The sequence below is a fragment of the Narcine bancroftii genome, chromosome 7 (assembly GCF_036971445.1).
Source record: "Narcine bancroftii isolate sNarBan1 chromosome 7, sNarBan1.hap1, whole genome shotgun sequence".
Taxonomy (NCBI): Eukaryota; Metazoa; Chordata; class Chondrichthyes; order Torpediniformes; family Narcinidae; genus Narcine; species Narcine bancroftii.
The window spans coordinates 31,895,030-31,918,898 of NC_091475.1; the positions used below are offsets into that span (position 1 = coordinate 31,895,030).

Genomic DNA, 23,869 nt, shown 5'->3' on the forward strand with positions numbered 1-23,869 from the left:
ACTTCAACTGTCAGCAGATATCAATGATTAAATTTACCAATGCACCAGTACAGCCTCTAGCCATGAGTCAATTGAGAAAATCATTATTATCTCAAACTTGGCACAAAACTCATGAGCTAGTGTGCAACAGTAATCTCTGGCCTCCATGTTGATCTGCACTCCTCAATACATACCTCAAGAGTAGTGGAAAGGTACTGCCGCAAAACACACTAAATCCAGTAGAAAGACAAGCAAACTAACACAAGTTCCTCTCCCAGGCAAACAAGCTCAGAAATGAATCCTGGGATCCTCTGTAGGCTTGTTTGAGCTAGATTATAACAGACCCAGGTTGCAGATCCCCTTTCATCTCTTTTTCATGGGTAGAGATTAGCAGGATGGCAGAGTAAAAGATTTAAGGATGTGCTTGCTGTGTGTGGAGGAAGCGTGGCCTCCCTGAATGTATGGACTGTGGGTGGTCACGTGACCTCCCTGTCTGAAACTTATTCAGAAGCCACATCAGTCAAGGTTGGACTCCAGTCACTAATTGGTCTCTCTCTCTCTCTTCCTCCCTCATGGTCTGAGCCCTGGACACTGCTCCATGCCAGATCACTACTGTGGATGTTGTTGGTAAGGCATGCACTGCACTAAAGCTGAGCTGTAGTACTGCTATAGACAAATTGCTATAGATCAATATTTGCAGTGGAGTTGCATCTCTTAATAATCAGGGGTCTGGAAGTCCAGGAGTGTATGTAGAACCCCTGCTTATAGTGTACGAATGTAATTGCGTACTGTTTAACATTCTCCCGTTTGTTCCCCGTTACGATTTTCCCTTGCTTTTCTATAAATTGTGCATGTATGTTAACAGAAGCTACGTTGATTACAAACCTTTGTGTCCAGACTCGTTTCTCTGTGAGTCCACTGAAAATGATACTCTTTCTCAACATATCAGTGTTCAAAGCGTCTTGAAAATAAAAATATGGTATTTCCAGTTGCTCTTGGGAATTCCTGGCTCAAAATGAAGGTGCATTTAGGTTAAAATTGTGAAACTCAAATCAATACACAAGGAAAATATGGAATCCCTGGGTAAATGGCAGAAGAACCCATCACCATGCAACCTAGTGACCAACACAGCCTACTGGACAGCTCCTAGGTCAAGTGTTGAAGAGACTGTATTTGCCACATTGGCTTTGTTAGTCATAAAGACAGAGTTGTAGAGCACAGAAATGAGCTATTTGACTCACTACATCCATGTTGGCCTTTTCTCCCATGTTGGTCTGTCTAAATGTCTCTTAAATACAGTAATCATATCCAATTCCACCAGCTCCTATGGCAGCATGGTCCAGAGATGAAATCATGTTTTTTTAAAAAAAAAACCTCAAATCCCCTTTAATCTACACCCTTTTGTTTTTAATACAGCTATATCTCTTCTAATTTTATATACATCTATCAGGTCACCCTTCAGTCTCCTTCATTTGAGTGAAAACAAACAAATATTATTTAATTTCTCCCTATAATTAGATTCCTTATATCCAGGTATCCTCCTGGTGAATCTCCTCTGCATTCTTTCCTGGTCAAATCACATCCTTCCTTTATGGCTGACCAGGATTGTACACAATATCCCAAGTACAGTCTAATCAGTTTTGTAGAGTTGCTACATACCATCTAAATCTTTTATTCTATGCTCTGACCTATGAATGTAAGCATGTCATATGTCTTCTTCACCACCCTGTGTTGTCACCTTCAGCCACTCTTATTAACCAACGTTCCTTTTTACCCCACTTTTTTACTGTACACGTCCGCACCCTATTTCACTTTTCTGGTTTAAATTCCATTGGCCAAGCTTGGGTCAACTTTCCAACTGAACCTGCTGTAGCCTTAAACAACTTTCCTCATAGTCCACAACAGCACCAATTGTCATAAGATCTGAAAACTTACCAATCATACTTATTACATTCACATCCAAGCCATTTATAACATGAACAGCAAAGGTCCCAGCACCAATCTCTATGGTACACCATTAGTTACATACTTCTAATCAGAAAAGCATCTTTCCACCACTCACACTATTTTGGATCCAATTAGCCAGCTTGCCTTGGATTCAATGTGCTTTAACCTTCTGGACCAGCTTGCTACATATGACCTTATCAAATCTATTGCATGGCTTCATCAATCTCCTTGGCCATTTCCTCAAAAAATCCCAATTAAATTAGCAGACTGGAGTTCCTCCTCACAAAGTTGTGCTGATTAGAGCCAGCCTTTTAAAATAAATGTATGAAGAGAGTGAAACATTAATGTCTGCAGATGCTGTGATTATAGTCAAAACACAGATGCTGGAGGAACTCAGCTGATCTCACAGTATCCATAGGAGGTAAAGATATACTGTATATTTCGACATACAAGTCGACCCATTTGTCAGTTTCATTTTAAGGATTTTATGGTACATCTGGCATACAAGTCGACCTCAATTTTATGGATGCTTGAGATGGACCATTGACCGGCATACACATCAACTCCAAAAGATTGTGTCGTTTGATCTGCTGGGCATTGGCTGGAGGTTAAAGGCTGGGGAAAATATATATAAATAAATGTAAATCCTATTCCAAAGAATTTCCCTACGATAGGACAAAGGGCTCATTACTTGGCTTATCCTCACTTCCTATTTGAATCATCGTCGTAAGAGTCACAGAACTGCAATGAAACAAGACTAACCAAAAAAGTTTTTTCCTGCTGAAGTTGGTCTTCCTCATTCTCCAGATTTAGACCATGCAAAAAGTTTCCCTTTCTTTCCAATTAATCTGCGATAATTCACAGCCTTCAATAACATCCTTCAGCAGTAATTGCACATTTGTTATTACTTTATAGCCTTGCCCCTTAATCTTCTTGGTGGCCTAGAATAATCAAAATAGCATAATAGCTCCCTCTTCTGTCTTAACTCTAATCAAATGCATTCTATCCTCTCAAGGACATCCTCAGTAGTATTATTCAAATCAACATTGCAAATCTATAACTTTTTCCTTACTCCTCTTTCTAAACCTTCATAATTACGAATATTAAGTGCTCATTTTTTGACCCACACATCATTTAACAGCAGCTTGTGCTCATAATTCACTCACCTTATTCATCACCCTTCCTGTATTTATATTCATGCATTCTAAAATTGTCTTTGCATTCTTTGTAGTCTGTTTGATCCCATTTAATTCTGCATGATTTTCTTCTCTTACCATCCAATACTCCTGCTCTTGTGCACTCGTTTGCTAACAGTCATACTGCACCTCAGGGATAGCAATGGATTAAGAGCATGAAGATTTGCAAAAAAATGTTGAGGAGAATCACTTGGGGACTGAACAGTCATTATTTGATTGTGGTATGAAATTCAGCAGGATCCAATTGATACATTTAGTTGATGGTGGCTTTAATTTTGCAACACGACCAAGTGGAAGGTTTGCCACAGAGTTGAAAGAGAAAGAATATTTGTTGATGAATGGTAAATAAATCTGTTGTTACTGGCATTTAATTTCGATGAACCTTTTCACAGCTGGGTAGGATTGGGAATTCCAGGATATAGGCCCAGCACTGAAGGAATAGTGATTAATTTCCAAGTCAGAATCTTGGTTAAAAAAAACTTGCTATAGGTGGCATGTTTCGTGGAGTTGATGCCCATTTTTCTTGTTGATTTAAATTAATGTTAATTAAACCAGAGAGAGAAAGAAAATCAGCAGCAAATGAAATTAAAAAAAAATCTCCTTTATATAATGAAACGTGGTTCCCTTTTGCCTTGTTTAATTGAGATCTAATTCCACATTTATATTACCTTGGCCCTCTGCAATGGCCAAGCTAATCATTTACAAAGTGTAAATAGCGATGGCAATAAATGTTGGCCTCACAATAATACCAGCATTTGGTACATTAATGATATAAACACATTCAAATTTACAGGAGGATACTGGCTGGTGCACCGACCGGTCACCAAAATAAGGTCTAGCATAAGTTATCATTTTGCCTATTCAAATACAAAAAAATCAGTCAAATCTGTGTGCTTTGCTGTATTTTGTATTTGAAAAGGATATGACTCCAAGATTAAAATCAATGATCATTCTTCAATTTCAAATCCCTTGATTTATTCAATATTCGATAATATTCTATATTTGATTACTGGTCTTGACAACAAGAATAGCAACAAATCCTGCGGAATTCCAAGCCAACAGGTCTCCGCTTCTAAATTTCAAGAGACAAATTTCACCTCTGAGATGTCTAGATTGGTTTAATAATTGACACCACACACATTGCAACTGCCCAAAGGAATTACCGTCTGGGCTCAAACCAGGACTGGCCACACAGCAAGCAGATTTTGGTGCCCAAGGGCTGCCGGCATTTCAAAAGTGGGAAAAAAATTATAATTATTTTTAGAAAAAATGTGTTACATTCATCACTACTTTGCCTGCAGAATAAATAAGAGGATGTAACTAATGCGAGTTCCTAATTCAGCTGTACTTAATCTTCACTGCAGAAATACCAGCATCTGGATATTTAGGATTAGGTAGCTTAAAAATGATGGTGTGCACTTCATTGCTTTGACATAATACATTTTTAAAAAATCACTTTTTTAAGGATATACACTTGAAATTTGCATGATGTATATTTGGCAACAATAACACTAAAAGTATCAATAAAGATTCAAGCAACATTAAAAGGCTATATAATATTCCAGTTCGGCAGCACTTAAGGTATTGTGTTCAACTTTAATTGGCCCATTCAGGAAGAACGTGGAAGCTTTGAAAAAAGGAACAGAGGAGATTAACCAGGATGCTACCTTAATTAAAGGGTATAAGCTCTGGGATGACGTTGGGCAAACTTGGTTGTTTTTTTTCCCTAGAGCTTCAGAGGCTCAGGGTGACCTGATAGAAATTCATGAAAGGCATAGATTGAGTAGACTGACATAATCTTTCTCCCGGGGTCAAAACGTGAGGACATGCATTTAATACAGGGGTTGGGGGGAGGGGGAGTTTAAAGAAGATATGAGGGCAACTGTCTTTTCCTCCCCCCACAAAGAGAGTGGAGGGTAGCTGGAATGGGCTGCCAGGCATTGCAGTGGAAGTAGATACGATCATGACATTTAGGAGGCTTCTAGATAGTATGCAAGCAATAAGAGGATACATATTGTGTACAAGCCACAAGGTTTAAATATAAGTATGAAGTTAACACAAGAGAAATAAACTACAAATAGCAATGACAGAGGGAAACAGAAAAAGAAACAGCAAATAAGATCCAATATTCATTGCATTTTCATCATCTAAAATTGTTTCGATACATTTTACAACCAATGACCCATTTTTCAAATGCAATTCACTTCAGTAATGCAGAATGTAATACAGCAGAATTGCAAAGAGGAGTCAGTATCTGAAAAATCCACAGCATGCAAATTGAAAATGGAAGGCATGGGGGGGGGGGGGGGGGTGGGAGGGGAGATGGTGGATGTATGCAAATACACAATTAGAGCATTGGAGAGTAGCTGATGTTGTCCCGCTGTTTAAGAAGGGCTCCAAAAGTAAACCAGGCAATTATAGGCCAGATGAGCCTGATGTCAGTGTTATGTAAATTATTTGAAGGATTTCTGAGAGATAGGATATATAGATATTTGGACCGTCATCAGCATGGATTTATGTGTGGTAGGTCATGTTTAACAAATCTTGTAGAGATTTTTGAGGAAGTTACCAAGAAGGTTGATAAGGGAAAGGCTTTGGAAGTTGTTTATATGGTCTTTAGTAAAGCCTTTGACAAGATTCCACGAGAGGTTGGTTCAGAAGGTTAGTACACTAGGTATACATAGAGGGGTTGTAAACTGGATTCAAAATTGGCTTGGTGGAAGAAAATAGAATGGTGGCTGGTTGCTTCTCAGACTGGAGGTCTGTGTTGAGTAGTGTGCCTCAGGGATCTGTGTTGGGACCATTATTGTTTGTTATCTAAATAAATGACCTAGATGATAACGTGGTGAATTGCATCAGCAAGTTCACTGATATCACAAAGATAGGGGGCGACATGGACTGTGAGGAAGATTTTCAAAGCTTGCAGAGGGATCTGGACCAGCTGGGAAATTGGACCAGTAAATAGCTCTTGGAATTTAATGCAGACAAGTGTGAGGTGTTGCACTTTGGAAGAGCGAATCAGTGTAGGACTTACTCAGTAAATGGTAGGTCATTGAGGAGGGGCAGAGATCTGTGAATACATATACATTGTTCCCTGAAGGTGGCGTCGCATGTGGACAGGGTTGTAAAGAAAGTTTTTGGTATCCTAGTCTTTATAAATTAAAGTATTGAGTATAGAAGTTGGGTTATTATATTGAAGTTATTCATGTCATTGGTGAGGGCCCACTTAGAATATTGTGTGCAGTTCTGGTCGCCCAGCAGCAGGAAAGATATCAATAAGATTGAAAGAGTGCAGAGAAGATGTACTAAGATGTTGCCAGGTCTTCAGGAGTTGAGTTACAAGGAAAGATTAAACAGGTTATGGCTATACTCCTCAACGAAGAAGAATGAGGGGAGACTGGATGGAGGTTTATAAGATTATGAGGGGTATGGACAGAGTAGATGTAAGTAGGATGTTTCCACTTAGAGGTCATAGCCTTCAGTTGAAAGGGGAGAGGTATAAGGGGAACATTAGAGGAAAGTTTTTCTCAGAGACTGGTCGGAGTGTGGAATGAGCTACCATCTGTATTGAGTTTTAAAAATCAACTGGATAAATACATGGATAGGAGTGGTCTGGAGGGTTATGGAATGAGAGTAGGTCAGTGGGACTACCTAGTTTTATTGATTGGCACAGACCAGAAGGGTCGAATGCCCTGTGGCATTAAGCAAGGCTGTGTTCTCGCACCAACCCTCTTTTCAATCTTCTTTTGAAGACGCTGTTTACATCCGGTACCACACGGATGGCAGTCTCTTCAATCTGAGGCACCTGCAAGCTCACACCAAGACACAAAAGAAACTTGTCCGTGAACTACTCTTTGCAGACGATGCCGCTTTAGTTGCCCATTCAGAGCCAGCTCTTCAGCGCTTGACGTCCTGTTTTGCGGAAACTGCCAAAATATTTGGCCTGGAAGTCAGCCTGAAGAAAACTGAGGTCCTCCATCAGCCAGCTCCCCACCATGACTACCAGCCCCCCCCACATCTCCATCGTGCACACAAAACTCAAAACGGTCAACCAATTTACCTATCTCGGCTGCACCATTTCATCAGATGCAAGGATCGACAACAGATAGACAAACAGACTCACCAAGGCAAATAGCGCCTTTGGAAGATTACACAAAAGAGTCTGGAAAAACAACCAACTGAAAAACCTCACAAACATAAGCATATACAGAGCCGTTGTCATACCCACACTCCTGTTCGGCTCCGAATCATGGGTCCTCTACCGGCATCACCTACGGCTCCTAGAACGCTTCCACCAGCGTTGTCTCCGCTCCATCCTCAACATTCATTGGAGCGCTTTCATCCCTAACGTCGAAGTACTCGAGATGGCAGAGGTCGACAGCATCGAGTCCACGCTGCTGAAGATCCAGCTGCGCTGGGTGGGTCACGCCTCCAGAATGGAGGACCATCGCCTTCTCAAGATCGTGTTATATGGCGAGCTCTCCACTGGCCACCGTGACAGAAGTGCACCAAAGAAAAGGTACAAGGACTGCCTAAAGAAATCTCTTGGTGCCTGCCACATTGACCACCGCCAGTGGGCTGATATCGCCTCAAACCGTGCATCTTGGCGCCTCACAGTTTGGCGGGCAGCAACCTCCTTTGAAGAAGACCGCAGAGCCCACCTCACTGACAAAAGGCAAAGGAGGAAAAACCCAACACCCAACCCCAACCAACCAATTTTCCCCTGCAACCGTGTCTGCCTGTCCCGCATCGGACTTGTCAGCCACAAATAAGCCTGCAGCTGACGTGGACATTTACCCCCTCCATAAATCTTCGTCCGCGAAGCCAAGCCAAAGAAGAAGAATGTTCTATCTCTTTAGTGGGAATTGTACGTGCAATCTTTGGCTTTAGAGCTGGGGATGCTACCATTGATCCAGCAATTACAGTAATAAAAAATGTAAATAAAAATGAAAAATAGAATATTTGACAGGTTAAGAATAAAAGTAGAGAAATAAAGTGTTCAGAAATAACATAATGCGAAGGAGTGAGATGCCTCAATGAATATCGCCCAGTAGCACTCACACCTATTCTAATGAAATGCTTTGAGAAGATGGTCATGTCAGAATTAACTCGTATCTAAGGAGTCACTGCAATTTGCCTATTGCCACAATTGTTTTACAGCAAATGAAATCTCACTGGCTCTCCACTCAGCCCTTAATTATTGGGACAATAGCAATACATACATGAGGCTGCTTTTCATCAATTACAGCTCAGCTTTCAACACCATCATTCCCTCAGTACTGGTCAGTAAGGTTCAAAATCTGGGCTTCTGCAATGGGATCCTTGGCTTCTTCATTGGAATACCAGTCAGTGTGAATCAGTGACATCTCCTCACTGACATTCAACACTGGGGGACCTCAAAGATGTATGCTTAGCTCACTACTTTACTCTCTCTACACCTATGACTGTGTGGCTAGGTTCAATTCAAATGCCATCTACAAATTTGTCAATGACATCGTTGCTGGTAGAATCACAGATGGCAATGAGGATGAGATGGCAATGAGTGAGAGATCATATAATTGAGTGATGTCAGAATAACCTTGCACTCAACATTAGCAAAAGTAAGGAACTGATTGTGGACTTCAGGAAGGGAAAACCAAGAGAATACAAACCTGTCCTCATCAAGGGATCAGCAGTGGAGTGGGCAAGGAACTTCAAATTCCTGGGGGTCAATATCTCTGAAGATTTATCTGGGCCATCACGTCAATGCAAACATGAAGAAGGCACACCAGCTGCTACAATTCTTTAGGAGTTCAAGATTTGGTATGTCACCAAAGATACTTGCAAATTTCTACATTTGCACTGTGGCGAGCATTCTGATTGGTTGCATCACTGTCTTTTATGGAGGTGCCAATGCACAGGAGAGGAAAAGGCTACAGAGAGTTGTGATCTTGGCCAGTGCCATTATGGGCATTAGTCTTCAATCCATTAAGGACATCTACAAGAGGCAGTGTCTCAAGAAAGCAGACTCTATCATCAAGGACCCTCACCATCCCAGCCATGCCCTTTCCTCATTGGAAGGAGGGATAGGAACCTGAAGACACACACCCAACATTACAAAACAGCTTCTCCTCCTCCTCCATCAGATTTCTGAACAGACAATGAACTTCAAGACACTACCTCACTTTTTTCTTTTGCACTAATTTTTTTTTTTTTAAATCTTGCATTTAAGGAATTGCAATTTTTGCACCTGTGATGTACAATACTGCTACAGCAAAACCACACAGTTTGTGATGTATTTTCATGACAATTAACCCCGATTCTGAAATAGGCCCATGTCAAAAGGAAAGTTAAGATGAAAGAACATAAACTTGGAGAAAAAAATTCTTTCCAGACTTGCACTAATTTGGTTTCATTCTTACCAGACAGATGAAAGAATTGAAAAACTTACATTTGAAGGCTTTAAATAATTAATAATAGTTGTTTTCCCACTATTATCCAGTCCAAGACACAACACATGAACCTCCTTCTTTTTTAAACCAAGCCAGCCAGCTAGTTTGTCAAATAGTCCCATGATCTCGACTCCAGGCGGCCTAATAAAAAAAGTGAAAAATAGTTAAATTTTAAAACGTAATGCAAGGGATTCAAAATTAAAATCATTGCTGGAGTGCACAATATTTTAAAATAATTAAGTACAATTTTCAGTCATAAATAAGAAAAGATCAAATGAAGGGTTGTATCCCTGAAACAGCGGGTTAAAGATAAATGACCTGACATTGCTAAATAGAGTACAATCATGGATTTCTCTGCAAGGCCTTTAAATCATGTCATTCTTGAAATGTGTCTTTGCATTTGGAATGCTCTATAATAAAATAAACATTTTTCAACATGTTAACAAATGCTAATTGAATCAGATTTACTTCAATGAAAATCAGATTTAATTTAATGAAATACATGAGTTTTAAAAAATATTAAGATGCTATCTTTCTTACAACAAAGCTACTGAAGGAAGTGTATTTAACAATGATCCTTTACCTCAGTTTAATGTAACAACCCCAGCACCAGACTGATAGAACGAACATCTACCAACTGCACAGATATCAAGTGAAGCAAGTTTGGATAGCCTTAAATCAATTCCCAGTGAGTTGACAACACAAGATTGTGATGTCTTTCTCTCATTCAGAAACTCCTAAATTATTATGCAAGTGAAGTGGAATGTACTCCAAATACACTACTTGGACTGCAAAGGTGTTGTAGACAAACACACCTTCTAAAATACCAAATTTTCTCATATTTACTCGTGTCAGAGAAGACCATTCTCAGAGCATTACTACCAGTCTTATTTCCTCACATTTCCTTGTAATCTATTCTCTCTCACTATTTACACTGCCTCCCTCTGCGATTGGGAACAATTTACAGTAGCCAGTTAACCCATCAGCATCTGTGCCATTCTTTGCAGGTTGTAAAAACATAAATTCTGCATGCAGGTTTCCTATAACTGAACTGGAAATGCTTGAAATCCTCATTAAGAAACATACTACATTACTGGAGGGTGTTGAGAACTTCACATATCTAGGCTTTTCAAACACCAGCTGTCATTTGATGACAAAATTATGGCATTCATTGCAAAATCTGAAGCTATGTCCAGACTGAGCAAGAGTCCAAAAGTAATCCAACAGTGAACATCAGAGTCCAAAATTATGTCCTTAGAAGTCAGACCAATGCAAAGCATTAAAAAAAAGACTGATCTGCTTCTGCCTCTGTTGTCTCAGATGATCTGTGCAGTAAGGTCATCAAGGCGAAACCCATCAGCATGCATTCATATATAAGCTAGCAACATTTGTGATGGGTTTGTCATACTCATTGATTGGGTGTCCAGATGTCACCAGGTCACAAATACACTTGTGTAACAAAGACATTGTAACCACAATATAAATATGGGGGGACAATGACTCCGGCAAAAGTGAGAAAGACACATAGTTATAACCGCTGAAGGCTCTCTACTCAGAAGGGTGTTGAGGCTAAATTAAGGTCTCCATAGAAAATAGTGACCAACAAAAATTGCACATTCTCTGTCCATCTTCATCTCCAGCAAGTGTGACAGAACCCATCATGCCGGTGGGGGGGGAGGGGGGGGTGGTGCCTGGGCCACAGTAATTTATGTTCAATGTGGAGTCAACCACCTTGGCACAAACTGTTATTTCAAAGGACAGAAGATTGCCACACCAGTATGAGTGAATATGAAAGCTTTCATTGCACAACGAAAAAAAATACTGCTGGAGGAACTTAGCCAAACCTTGAAATCACACAAAGCAGTCTCACAACTTTAATGCTCGCAAGAATCAAGTCACTGTGTTGTATTACAGTTACTTCAGTGGCAAACGACATTATGAATTTGCATAAAACAAGAGAATTGCTCTTTTTGCAGCTCAAGATAATCAACCGATCACAAATGGAACTTAAACACAACCATTTCAACAAAATGATTGGCCACCAGCTCCTGTTGAATACATGCTACATTACAAGGACAGTATTACATTTATGCATGGAGTGATGTGCAACTACACACATTATTCCAAGATGAAATAGCTAACATTTATATAAGTTTAAACATTGTAGGTTTTATTTATATAAGTTTAAACATTGTAGGTTTTACAATAAATGACAAAAAATTACAAGGTGCAATTCTGCTCAGGAAAATATATGGCAACAACCAGGGAATAATGCAGAAAGACATTTCACGACGAACCCATTGATCTTTTAACAGGTATTCACTCGGAAGCATTCTCTGCATATTATCTGTCGGTATCTGCTAAATAATTTCAGCCATTCCCATTTGCCAAATCCCCTCATGTTTGAAGCATACACAACTTAATACATTTTAACAGGTAATGCTGGATACATATGACAAATCAGACAGTATCTGTGGAAAGAGAATCAGAATTAATGTTTTAGTTTGAAGACTCTTCATCAGAACTGGACAGTGAGCAAACAAGTTAATTTTAAGTTGCAGAGGGAAAGAGGTAGGGATGGCTTTGACAAGGTGAGGCCAGGTTTGCCAAGGTAATTCTGCTGTTTACAGAGCCAGTTTATAGATTAACAAGAATAGTTAGAGAATGATAAGACAGATAATATTAGCACAAATTTTTCTATCTCTACAGACAATGTCTAATCTGCTTTATACTTCCACCTTCAAATTTCAACAATAGTTCAAAACTGTATTTTACACCTTTAACATATCCTTTTATTCATTTTCTTTCTCCATGACTCCATTCACAGAAGCATAACTTTTGCAACTCTGGTTTAGGACTATCAGATATTACGTTTGTCTGTGCATCCTTCTCCGCAACTTAAATTTATTTTCTTGTTACCATAAACAGGAAAAGTAGCAAGTTATTCAGCCCCCCTAACTTGCTTCTCTTGTCACCATGGAATCATGGCTATCTCAACAATCCTTAATCTTCCTATCACACAATCCTTGATCCCCTCACTCTCTTTCTCTTTCCACAGATCTGCCGAGTTATTTTTCTCCAATATGGTGTTTTGAACTTCAGATTTTCAAGATCCACAGTTCTAAAAAAATTAATACCCTATTGAAGGCATACATATCCAGAAATTTCATATTGTGATGACAGTAACTTCAGTGATAACCATTTTAGATGCTACTGTTCTGATAAATTTTAATTTTGTTCTATTTCCATGACAAAGACATCAATACCACAAAGGTTATGTAAAAATATAAATGCAGCTTGGTTGCACATAATGGAAATAATTTTAATCATGACCTAAAAGTTTAATCTACTAGAATAATTTTTTTTTAAACCACTTTTGGAGCTAGACATGGTAGTTAATTAATTCTCCACTTTATTTTTCTCCAACACATAAACACGTAAACTAATACTTAATGCCAGAAGGAGAAGATGGGTCTGCTCTTAAGTAGCTTAATAGATAATGCATTAACAGCTCAGTATAGCTCAATACCTGGGTGGCAACAATCATTTTGAATTCCTACGGTAAATTATAAATAGCTTTTTTGAAATTTGTATCTTTCTACCTTTTCATTAGTTTTGAACTTGTTACCCCTGAATCATTCTAAAAGGTCTTGATTGTGGAAATTCCACCTAAATGATTACAAGGTCGGCAAAAGATGTAGGTACAATCTAATTTCAAAAGTTGCTGTATAACCATATTATATACTGGTGGGACATCGGCAACTTGTGGTAAGAAGTGAACGTTGCATTTGATACCAACTGGGGGAAATAAATCAAAATTCTCCTGGAGAATATTCAACCAGCATGCCAAATAAATAATTACCACCCTAACACAATGTCGAGCTGAATCAATGCTACCGATCAGACACATTTGATTTGGCGTGAGGATGAATTTCTGATATTTTCTTCAGCCAGCATTTTAAATGAGTTTTGAAGCTAATTAACATATATTTCTGTTAAGAGACATAATTCAATCACCTTAACTCTTGGCTATTTGAAAATGGGATTGTAGAAACTTGGTGTAACTTGACATGAATTAATGAACAAATTTTTTTTTTTAAAAAGAAGTTTGTCTCGAGTGCAATAAACAAAAGTGCTGGAGAATCTCAGCAGATCCTGCAGCACCTGCAAGAAGTAAAGGACAACTAACGTTCGTGCCTGAGACCTTCATCAAGGTCTGAGCAAAAAAGAGGCAGCCACTGTTTGTCTATAGCTGTTACGCCGCAAACCGTCACCAATAGAAATTCACCATGCAGTGTTCATATGTTTTTTTAAAAACAAGATATTTGTTTAGAACTACAAATAAAATAACACATTAATTAACTTAACCCCAACTATGCACAAATATACTTATGTGTGTGTATGTGGGATACCCAAACCATTTCAGCTTAGGCATAATTCTGGGAAGTCAGTCCTGTGTTGGGATGCAGACTCTAACCGATGCACAGGAGGTCACAAAGGAGGAGTGAGAGACTGAATGACAGGACTGCTGGAAACTCATGAATCCTTGTCTGGTTGTTTGCTGAGAAATATCCTTTCAAGCAAACGGTTGTCACAACTTCCCTTTTCCTTGGCAAGGGGAAACGAAACGTGCGATTTCCACATTGCTTCCAAAAACCCTGGCACAGGTCAGCCAAAGTGACCTTTCCTTTGGTCACGGTGTGGTTCAATAATTCTCCTTCAAAAATGACCTTTCCTTTGGTCACGTTGGGATTCAATAATCCCCCTGACAAGGAGAATCAGCCAACGTGTCCATTTCACACTGAGTCACTCCAGCAACATGTTCATGAGATGGCTGCTGATCACCAAGTGTGCTGTTCCTTTAAATGTTTCTCTCACATGACTCTCCCCACCTGCCCCAAATATTTTCTCTCTTCCTCCAGAGGATAAACTTTGGGCAGTCTGTACCTGATTGTTGCACTCAGTTCTCTCCACAGTTGGGAATGGTCACAGCCTGTACTAACCCTTAAAGTGTGAGTCACTACATGCTCATAATAATAGTACACTAACAACAAAATGTCTTGCAAGCCATAAACATAGATATCATCTTTACTGGGTAATTTATTACTGCATAAAAGATATTAAACATCCAATGGAAAAATTCTAGTCTTCCTTGAAATAATCTTTAGCCAGGAGGTCATCAACAATGTATTACATATATCTACAGTGGAGCACGAGCCAAGATTTCTGGAGATGGTGGGACTTGAATCTAGAACCATTTAACTCAGAGGTGAAAAGTGAAATGCAAACATGACAAGCAAGTCTCCCAAAAATCTAATTCATGCAGTTTAGCAAGTTCCATGTCAACATTGGCCACATTATAACTCTATGCTGCTACTTTCTCCCATGTTTGCCTAACATTCAATTCTGGTTGAGAAACAACTTCTTTCAACTAAAAACTGAGGCTATTATCTTCAATCCCTGCAACTTGCTACTAACTCCAACCCCAAGCAATACTTTTCTCCCTTTATTTGTCAAATAAGGAGACATCAAAAAACTCCCTATGTTTCATCCAATACTAAAAGCAAATGCATCCACATCTGCAACTTCACCCTTACATCAACTCCACCCTTACATCAGCTTATTTACCGATGAATCACGTTCATGTTGTGATTATTTCTAAACTACTCCAGCACTAATGTGAAGAGTCTCCAATTTCTGCTTAGGAAGGCTTTCACTTTAAATTTGATCTCAAGATTTTTTTAATTATTTCTTATTCTGCCAACATGCCTGCCATCTGGGGCATCTGTACTCCTCTTGCCCATTTGCATTTTTCACTGAACCATTCATGAGCACCAGTCTTCAGCAATCTGAATAAGAGAATCATATAGGAGGAAACAGTCCCTACAGCCCAACTCATCTATACTGACTAAGATGGCAATCTGGGCTTGTCTCACTTGCCTGCATTTGGTCCATAGCCCTCTCAGCCCTTCTTATCCAACTATTTATCCAAATGGCTTTTGAATGTTAAAAATGTGCTTGCTTCTATAATTTCTTCCATCAGCTTGTTCCAGATACAGAAGACCCTCTGAGTGAAAAATTTCCTCTTCGGGTTCCTCTTAATGTCTACCTTTTCACCTTAAGGATGTTCCTTCTAGTTCTAGAACCAGCTACCCAAGGAAAAAGTCAGTGAGCATTTACTTTATCTATGCTCTTCATGCTTTTATAAATCCCTACAAGATCATCCTCAGCTTCCTATGTTCTGGGGTGGAGGGGAAACCAAACCTATGCAATCTCTACATATAACTCAAATCCTCCAGTCATGGCTAGATCTGGTGAATTTTCTCCATACCCTTTCAAGCTTATTGATATCCTCCTCTAGCTGGGCGATCAGAACGGCAGACAGTTCTCCAAATATGTTCTCACCAACACCTTGTGCATCTGAATTATGAGGTCCCAACTTTTGTACTCAGTACCCTGCTCAATGAAGACAAATGTCTACTTCACCACCCTGTCCCTGAGTTAGATGTTCAGGGATCTATGCATCTGAACTTCTCGGTCTCTCTGCTGTACAACACTCTCCAGGACCTTGCCATTTGATGTGCAAGTCCTCCCTGGTTTGACGTACCAAGGTGTAACACTTCACATATCAGCGTTAAATTCCACTTGCTACGCCTTGACCTACCTTCCCAACTGATCTAGATTTAGCTTAGATTTCCTTCTCCACTATCCACCACGCTACCAATGTTGGTGCTATGTACAAATCATGTTAACTACACTGTGGTTCAACACATTAATATAGATAATAAACAACAATTAGACCAAACACCAACCTCTGCAACACTGGCCACAGGCCACCAATCTGAAAATAATTTCTCTACTACTCACCGCTGACTCCTTCCACCAAGCTGATTTTGAATCCAATTGGTCAGCACCCTTTGGATTCCATGTGATCTAATTTTCCACACTCCTCTCCCATACAAGAGTGTGTCAAATGCCTTACTAAAGTTCATGTAGACAATCTATTTGGTCACCTCTTCAAAATATTTTTATCAGATTCATGAGACACAATTTCCAATCAAAATCTCACTTCTTTCGGAATGCTCTTTAAAACCAATTTCTTTGGGTGTTCAACAGCATTTCTGTAACTTTGGGACACATTACTACATGAAAGTCATTATATTGTTGTAATAATGATGCGAATGATTGTGATTGCAATTGCAACACATTTTAATAACCGTGACAGCAGTGGTCAGAACTAAAACTGGTAGCTGTTGGTGAGAGCAGAGGCCACGATTACAATTAACTTTATTGCTACTTTTTTACTGGCTAGAGTTCAATTAAGAAGAGTCTGGTGCTTCACATGTTTGCTCAATCCCTACATCATGAAATTAGCATATAAAAGTACTTACTGTTCCTTCAAGGAATTGCCTGGAGGCCACAGGACCTGTTCTGCCCAGCTCTCCCCTCCGAGCAGTTGCAGTGTTCCTTTCACCTCCCACCCTCTCTGATCGTCCTGGGCTCGAACACTAATCCTGCAGGAACCCTGGCATGACTGACAACAGCGAGACCTTCCAAAGACATGAACAACAAATGGCAGGACAGTCAAAGACTACAGCCTGCAAGCACGCTCATCGTCGCTCAGCATAAACCGCCCACGTCTGAGCTCTATTGACAAGCGCGGTGCGGGTTGTTAAGGCAGAGCCTTCCTTTCTCCTCCGGGAGAGCCAGACCGCGCTTCCGGTGGAGCCGCCGGATGTGCCCGTGACGTCACAGGAGGGGGGCGGTGGGCAGGACTGGGAGCCGCGTTCCCGCTGGAGTGCCGTGAGGTGAGGGAAGCCAAACAGAAAATGTCCAGCCGATCAGACAGCACGTGTGCAAAGAGAACCGGTGTAGCGTTTCCGGGACCCGAGTTGGGCAAGGAGCGTTGGAGCAGAGTCTCATCATTGGGCAGGACCTGTCCCCGTCCTTAATCCTGAGCCCGATCAGGATTCAGCTCCATTTCCAACATGCTTGATCCTGGCGTTCTGTTCACCCGCGGCCAAACTGCTGCACTGACCCTACTTGGGTTTGTTAGAAACAGAAGGACCTTCACAGAAATCGCTCGAGACAAAAATTGAGAACAAAGAACATTTATTACAGCAACAATGCAAAGTTGGGTGCTTCCCCTTACCCTGGGAATACACACATACACTGGGGCTCACCCAACTTTTATACAGTTTATCTCAGTATACGAATAACCCCCCCACCTTACATTCTTCTGCCTCCTGGAGAGGTTTGGCATTAGGCAATCCTGGCTGCCTACGTGCTGTTTCTGTGCACTTGGAGGACCAGGGGGTATCCTGTCGGTGTCTTATCATCTCATTGTCCTTATTCACAACCCTGTCTTTGTTCTAATTTACACCTTCCCTACCCTCAGGGCTGTGTCCACTTCATATGTCATATATGCAACCCTGCTAATTCTATCTGGGGCTTGAAGACCCTTATCTCATTCAGACTAATTCTACCTCCTACATTGTCTATCCTTATCTCATTCATTCAGTGAACTTGCTGATTCTGTCTGTCTGCTTCCTGCATTCTAATATCAATGTCTCATCCTGTTTGTACTGGCTTCATTCATTTACCCATGTATCAATTTTAGTTTCTTCATGTTCATATTTTTATATCAGTTGTACTCATCTCTCACAGGTTGAAACACTGGAACGGAGACCCCTGCACCAATCCAATTTGCTCGCGTTAGGCCTTGCCTTCTCTAAATATTTATTGAACCATCGTGATGGTATCGAACTCCACCACATCCTTTGGCAGCAGGTTCCAGATGCCATCCACTTTCCCCCTCAAATTACGTTTTAAACCCCTTTTCTTTCGTCTTAAATGCATGCCTACTTGTTTTTGATACGCCTTTCTTCAAAAAAGGTTATGAGTATATACCCTATCTATGACCCTTTTAATTTTATACATCTCTAGCACATCACCCCCCTTTCGTTTTGGGAGGAGGGGTGGGGGAACAAACCAGGGTTGAAGTCCTCCAATCCTGCCAACAACATCTTGGTGAATCTCCTCTGTATTCATATGCTTCCAATGCTTTGTGCGGTTGCAACATAACATTTCAACTTTTATATTCTATGACCTGAGACATGACCTCCATAATGTTTGGACTTTTTTTTTCTCCTTTATTTGCCCCTGTGCTCCACAGTTTTAATACAATTAAACAATTCAATTCAGATTTTATTAAAGGGAATTTGTGTAGAATTTAGCAGCGGCTACTCTGCTTACTGAATGATCTTACAACCAGATGGGTTGAGTTCAGAGAGCAAAACTTGTTTATTTAGGTCTGCTGGTCCCAGACCGGACCTGGCTGAGAACTGTGACGGGGGCCCTGATGTCACCGGGCAGGCTTCGGAGCCTGGTGCCGAGGTCGGGGAGAAACCCCCGATGGTGCCGTTTTGGCTGGCTGCCCCGCCGCATACGTAACCTGCGGGGTTGGTTCGCCTGCCTAATGGCATGCTGCCACACAGCCCCCCCCCCCCCCCAGAACCAGTGCCAATGTCCTTTTTTGCTGGGCAGCCTCGCTTCTTGGGTTGAGCCTCGACCACTGGCTCGTTGGGGTCGAGGTGTGCTGGCTTTAATCTGTCCACAGTAAACAGTTCCCTCTTACCACCGATGTCCAGTTTTTAAGGTGGATTCTGAATGCTGGATGACTCTGTACAACCCTTCGTACGGTCTTTGAAGGGGTGCTGTGGAAGGCCTCGTCTGATAAAAACATACTCTGCGGAATACAGCTCACTGGAGACATAAGAGGCCCGTGTGCTGTGTCTGGGCGGTGGTGGGGGTGTGAAGGAGTCCAACTGGGCCCAGAAGTAAACCATGTGGTGACTTGCGGGTTGTGAGGTGCATTGATAAACTCACCGGGCAGTGCTAATGGTGCACCGTAGACCAGCTTGGCCAATGACGCCTGCAGGTCTTCTTTGGGTGTCGCGCGGATGCCCAGGAGTACCCAAGGCAGTCGGGGCCGGTGAGGTGGGCCATAAGTGCCGACTTAAGGTGGTGTTGGAATAGCTCAACCAGTCCATTGGCCTGTGGATGATAGGCCGTTATGTGATGTAGCTCGATTCCCAGTCTGTTGGCATGCTGTGCCCAGAGCGTGGAGGTGAACTGCGCACCACGTTCACTGCTGAGGTGGGTCGGGAAGCCAAACCGGGTAACCCAACCGGTCAAAAGTTCTCGAAAGCAGGAGTCAGTGGAGGCATCTGGCATCGTGATCGCCTCGGGCCAACGAGCGGTCCGGTCTACCACCGTGAAAAGGTAACGGTTACCTCAGGTAATGGGTAAGGGGCCGACAATGTCCACATGTATGTGGCTGAACCATTCTTGGACGTGTTCAAAATCCTGCACAGGTGCTCTGGTGTGCCTGTGTACCTTAGAAAGCTGACAATGGGTGCAGGTTCTGGCCCAGTCCGTAATCTGCTTTCGAAGCCCGTGCCAGACGAAGTGTTCTGCCACCATACAAACTGTGGACCTGATGGAAGGGTGGGAAAGGTGGTGGATACGGTGGAAGACTTGCCTGCACCACTGCTGGGGAACTAGGGTTCGTGTGCCGCCACAACATTTTAGTTTGACCATGTAGAAATCAGCACTTTTTATACATAGTCCCCTCATTTCAGGGCACCATAATATTTGAGACATAGCAATGGTGTGTATATTAAAGTGGTCATGTTTAGTCTTTGTTGCATATCCCTTGCATGCAATGATTGCTTGAGGTGTGTGATTCATAGACATCACCAGGCCTCTACTCAGCCATCTTCAGCTCCTGTTTGTTGCAGGGGGTTTCAGCTTTCTGTTCTTCATATGGAAGGCATACTCAATTGGATTGACTTGGCAATTTAAGAATTTTTGTTTTTAGCTCTGAAAAACTGCTTTGTTGATTTAACAGTGTGTTTGGGATCATTGTCTTGCTATATAGCACCATCCAATGAGTTTGGAGGGATTTGCATGAACTGGAGCAGATGAGATATTTCTGTACATCTCAACATTCATTTTGCTACAGCCATGAAGATAAGTGCACCAGTACCTGTGACAGCCATACATGCCCAGGCCATAACACCCCTACCACCATGTTTCACTGATGAGGTGGTATCTTGGCAGTTCCTTTACACCTCCACACTTTGCTCTTGCCATCACTCTGATACAGGTTAATCTTGGTCTCATCTGTCCTCAGAAGATTTTCCAGAATTTTGTGGGCTCTTTTAAATACTTGGCAAACTGCAATCTAGGCTTCTGGTTTCTATGGTTAACTCATGGTTTGCATCTTGCCTCTGCATTTCTACTCATTACGTTTTCTGCAGACTGTAGACATTGACACATCCATGCCTGCATCCTAAAGAGTGTTTCTGATCTGTCAGACAACCATTTGGGGATTTTTTTTCATTATGATGGGAATTCTTCTGTCATCAGCAATGGAGGCCTTCCATGGCCTACCAATCCTTTTACCATTACTGAGCTCAGCAGTATACCCTTCTGAATGATGTTCCAAACAGTTGATTTTGGTAATCTTAAGGTTTGGGCGATTTACTGTTTTATTCTTGTTTTTCAGCCACATAATGGCTTCTTTGTCTTTCATTGGCACAACTCCGGTACTCATGTTGAAAAATGGCAACTACTGGCTCCAAAGGTGATAAAAAGCTTACAAGCAAGCTTAGCTCTCTTATACCTGTACCAATTTAAAAAAATTAAACACACCCAAGTACTCACAAACATGTCCCACACATTATGGTGGGCTGAAATGGGGACTATGTAATTCCTATATGGTCAAACCAAAATGTATACAAATAACCTTGAATAAAATCTGGTATGTGCACGTCAATCACATGTGAATTGTTTGATTACAAATTTAAAAGTGTCGAGCAAAGGGGAAAATAAATAAAATGTGTTTTTATCCCCAACTTTATGGAGGGCACTGTAAGCCTACATCAGGAAATTGAACTTGAATCTCCCAGGTACTTAAGTTCATCAAAATTCCTTGGCCCTCTACAATTTACATGATCTATCCCCATTTGACATTCCAAAACGGATCTCTGCACATGGATCAAGATTAAATTCCAAGTGCCATGATCTATTCTCCTGCTATGGCCTTAAACAACCTTCCTTGCTATCCATAACACTGCCACCTTTGGTGACATCTTCACCTTTACTAATCATAACTTCTACATTTACATTCAAGTCATCAATGGAGTTCAAAAACAACAAGGATCACTGCCATGCGCCACTGATTACAGATTTTCAATGAGAAAAGTATCCTTCCACCACTTCCCTTATTAGTCATTTATTAATCCCAATAGCCAGTTCACTTTGGATCTCATGTGCCTTTTCCTTCTGGACCAGTCTCCATGCAGGACATTATCAAATGCCTTACCAACGTCAATGTAGACAATGCATAGACATCAGTCATCTTAATGATCTCCTCAAAAAACTAATATAATAATAAAGCATGATCTCCCCTACATGCTGACTATAAATTTATTTTAAAAAAATTAAATGATGGAAGCAAATGTGGAAAGAGAAACAGTATTAATATTTTAGGTCAGAGATCCTTTAGAAACCATCAGACTGGAAATGTTAGCGAAGTTTATTTTTCCACTCCTGCTCTCAAGCATGCTGAGTATTCCCAACATTTTCTGTTTTTATTTCACATTTCCAGCATCTACAATTTTTAATTTCATTTACTCTTGAAAAAATCTGTACCTGCCATTGCTAAAAAAACACATATTATAAAGATTCCTGACTCCATTTTAATCTGCCTAAATGCAATTATTTATTCACAACCTCTTAACTACAGTTAAGATGGCTGATGAGCAACATTTATAAGAGAACCAGAAAGAATACAGAATCTAGTGTGCAAGTTTTAAGCTAATTAAAGCCTGTAGCACTTGTTTGTTCGCACTGCAGTGCACCACAATTTAATTAGCTTAATTTTAAAGAATCATGTGGTTTCTCAGCATAGAGAATCTAGATATTGTCCCCAATGCTCAGAAGCTCCTGCACACTTCAAGATCAGGAAGCATGCGATCAGGGCAATCATCCACATTCAGGCTGAGGTCAACTCAGACCATAAGAAACTCATGGTACTGGACACAAAACTGGCTCGTTCACGTTCCAAGCAATCTGTGACTGCACCGAGTACAAACTGACGATGGCCATCTGGAAAGTATTTACCAGCCCCCAGTGAATGTACTCTGCTCCAGGTACCTGCTAAGCACCAGGCTATAGCATCCGGGTGAGACAGTAGAGGCATACCTTGGGGCATTGCATGGACTGGCATGCCCATGCATGGCCGAGACCGGGGTGAATGCTGGGGAAGTGGAACGACTTATCCGGGTTGCGTATGTACGAGGCCTGTGATCGAGGGCGACCTGAAAAAGCAATGTTTCCCTCACGAGAGTCATTAATGTGATCTGCCCCCGGGAAGCTGCAGACTACCACGCAGAAGCCTTCAATGCTTGCCTGTCACCCACTTCAGCTTGGTCGACGCAGACGACAGCCGCCGCCGAGGGCCCCTTCTGTGGAGAAACAATAGCCGCTGCCGATGCATCCTGCCGCTGTAAGTACTGCGGGGCCCAGGGTGGGACCAACAGAAGCTCCCACAAGAACTGCACTGTGAGTAACTCACATTGCTCCCAATGTGGTAAGAAAGGCCACTTTGCCAAAGTGTGCTTCTCCAAATCCGCCGGGAGTGCTGCGGCTCTCCGTGACCAGCCCCTCGACCCTCCAGGTGCCTCCACGTGCAAGTCTCGGGCAGCACCATTGCTCCGCCTGTCATTTCTGCCCGCACTGGGGAAGTCACTTTCCCCCCCATGGGACTCATTTGAAGAAGGGGGTGAATGTGATGATACAATCACTCTCTGTGACTGCCTGTGTCTGTCTGCACTCCTGCACTGCCTACAGCAGGGGGTAACCTATTGTACCTGCAGAGAGGTAACCTGGGAGACTGGGTCCACCTACTCACTGCTAATCACCAGCACCACATAAAGGCTCGCGCTGGGCCTTAGGCAGGAGCAGAGTAGATGGAGCCAGAAGGGATACAGAACCTCATGTGCAAGTTTTAAGCTAAGGAAAGCCTGTAGTACAACCTTTCGTTGTTTGTGCTAGTTTGCACAGCAGCGCATCCCAATAACCACGTGGAATAAAACTGAAATTGCTCCTTAAACTTAAACTTGAAAGTGAGGTAATTTAAAAAAAAAAATTTTATTTTTCACACCATAAATCACATTAACCATGATACACACTTTTTCCTTTTCACACATATACAGTTAAAGTGAGGTAATGTTATAGGTAACTGAA

General features: G+C 41.4%; 1 protein-coding gene across 8 annotated transcripts in view; it reads right to left on the minus strand.

Moving 5' to 3' along the window:
• Positions 1–17,278, minus strand: part of arl6 (ARF like GTPase 6) — a 52,788-nt gene extending 35,510 nt beyond the window's left edge. Inside the window, exons 1-2 of one of the 8 annotated variants that reach the window (XM_069889443.1) lie at positions 16,945–17,278; positions 9,553–9,694 (exon numbers count right to left, since the gene is read on the minus strand). In XM_069889443.1, the coding sequence (XP_069745544.1) occupies positions 9,553–9,675 (123 nt within the window). In that variant the 5' untranslated portion in view covers positions 9,676–9,694; positions 16,945–17,278. Of the gene's footprint in view, positions 1–9,552; positions 9,695–10,136; positions 10,618–10,639; positions 10,950–16,420; positions 16,568–16,622; positions 16,712–16,944 lie in introns of those variants that run through there. The other 7 variants (XM_069889446.1, XM_069889440.1, XM_069889439.1 and 4 more) reach the window with 7 other exon arrangements.
• Between the last annotated feature and the right edge of the window lie 6,591 nt (positions 17,279–23,869).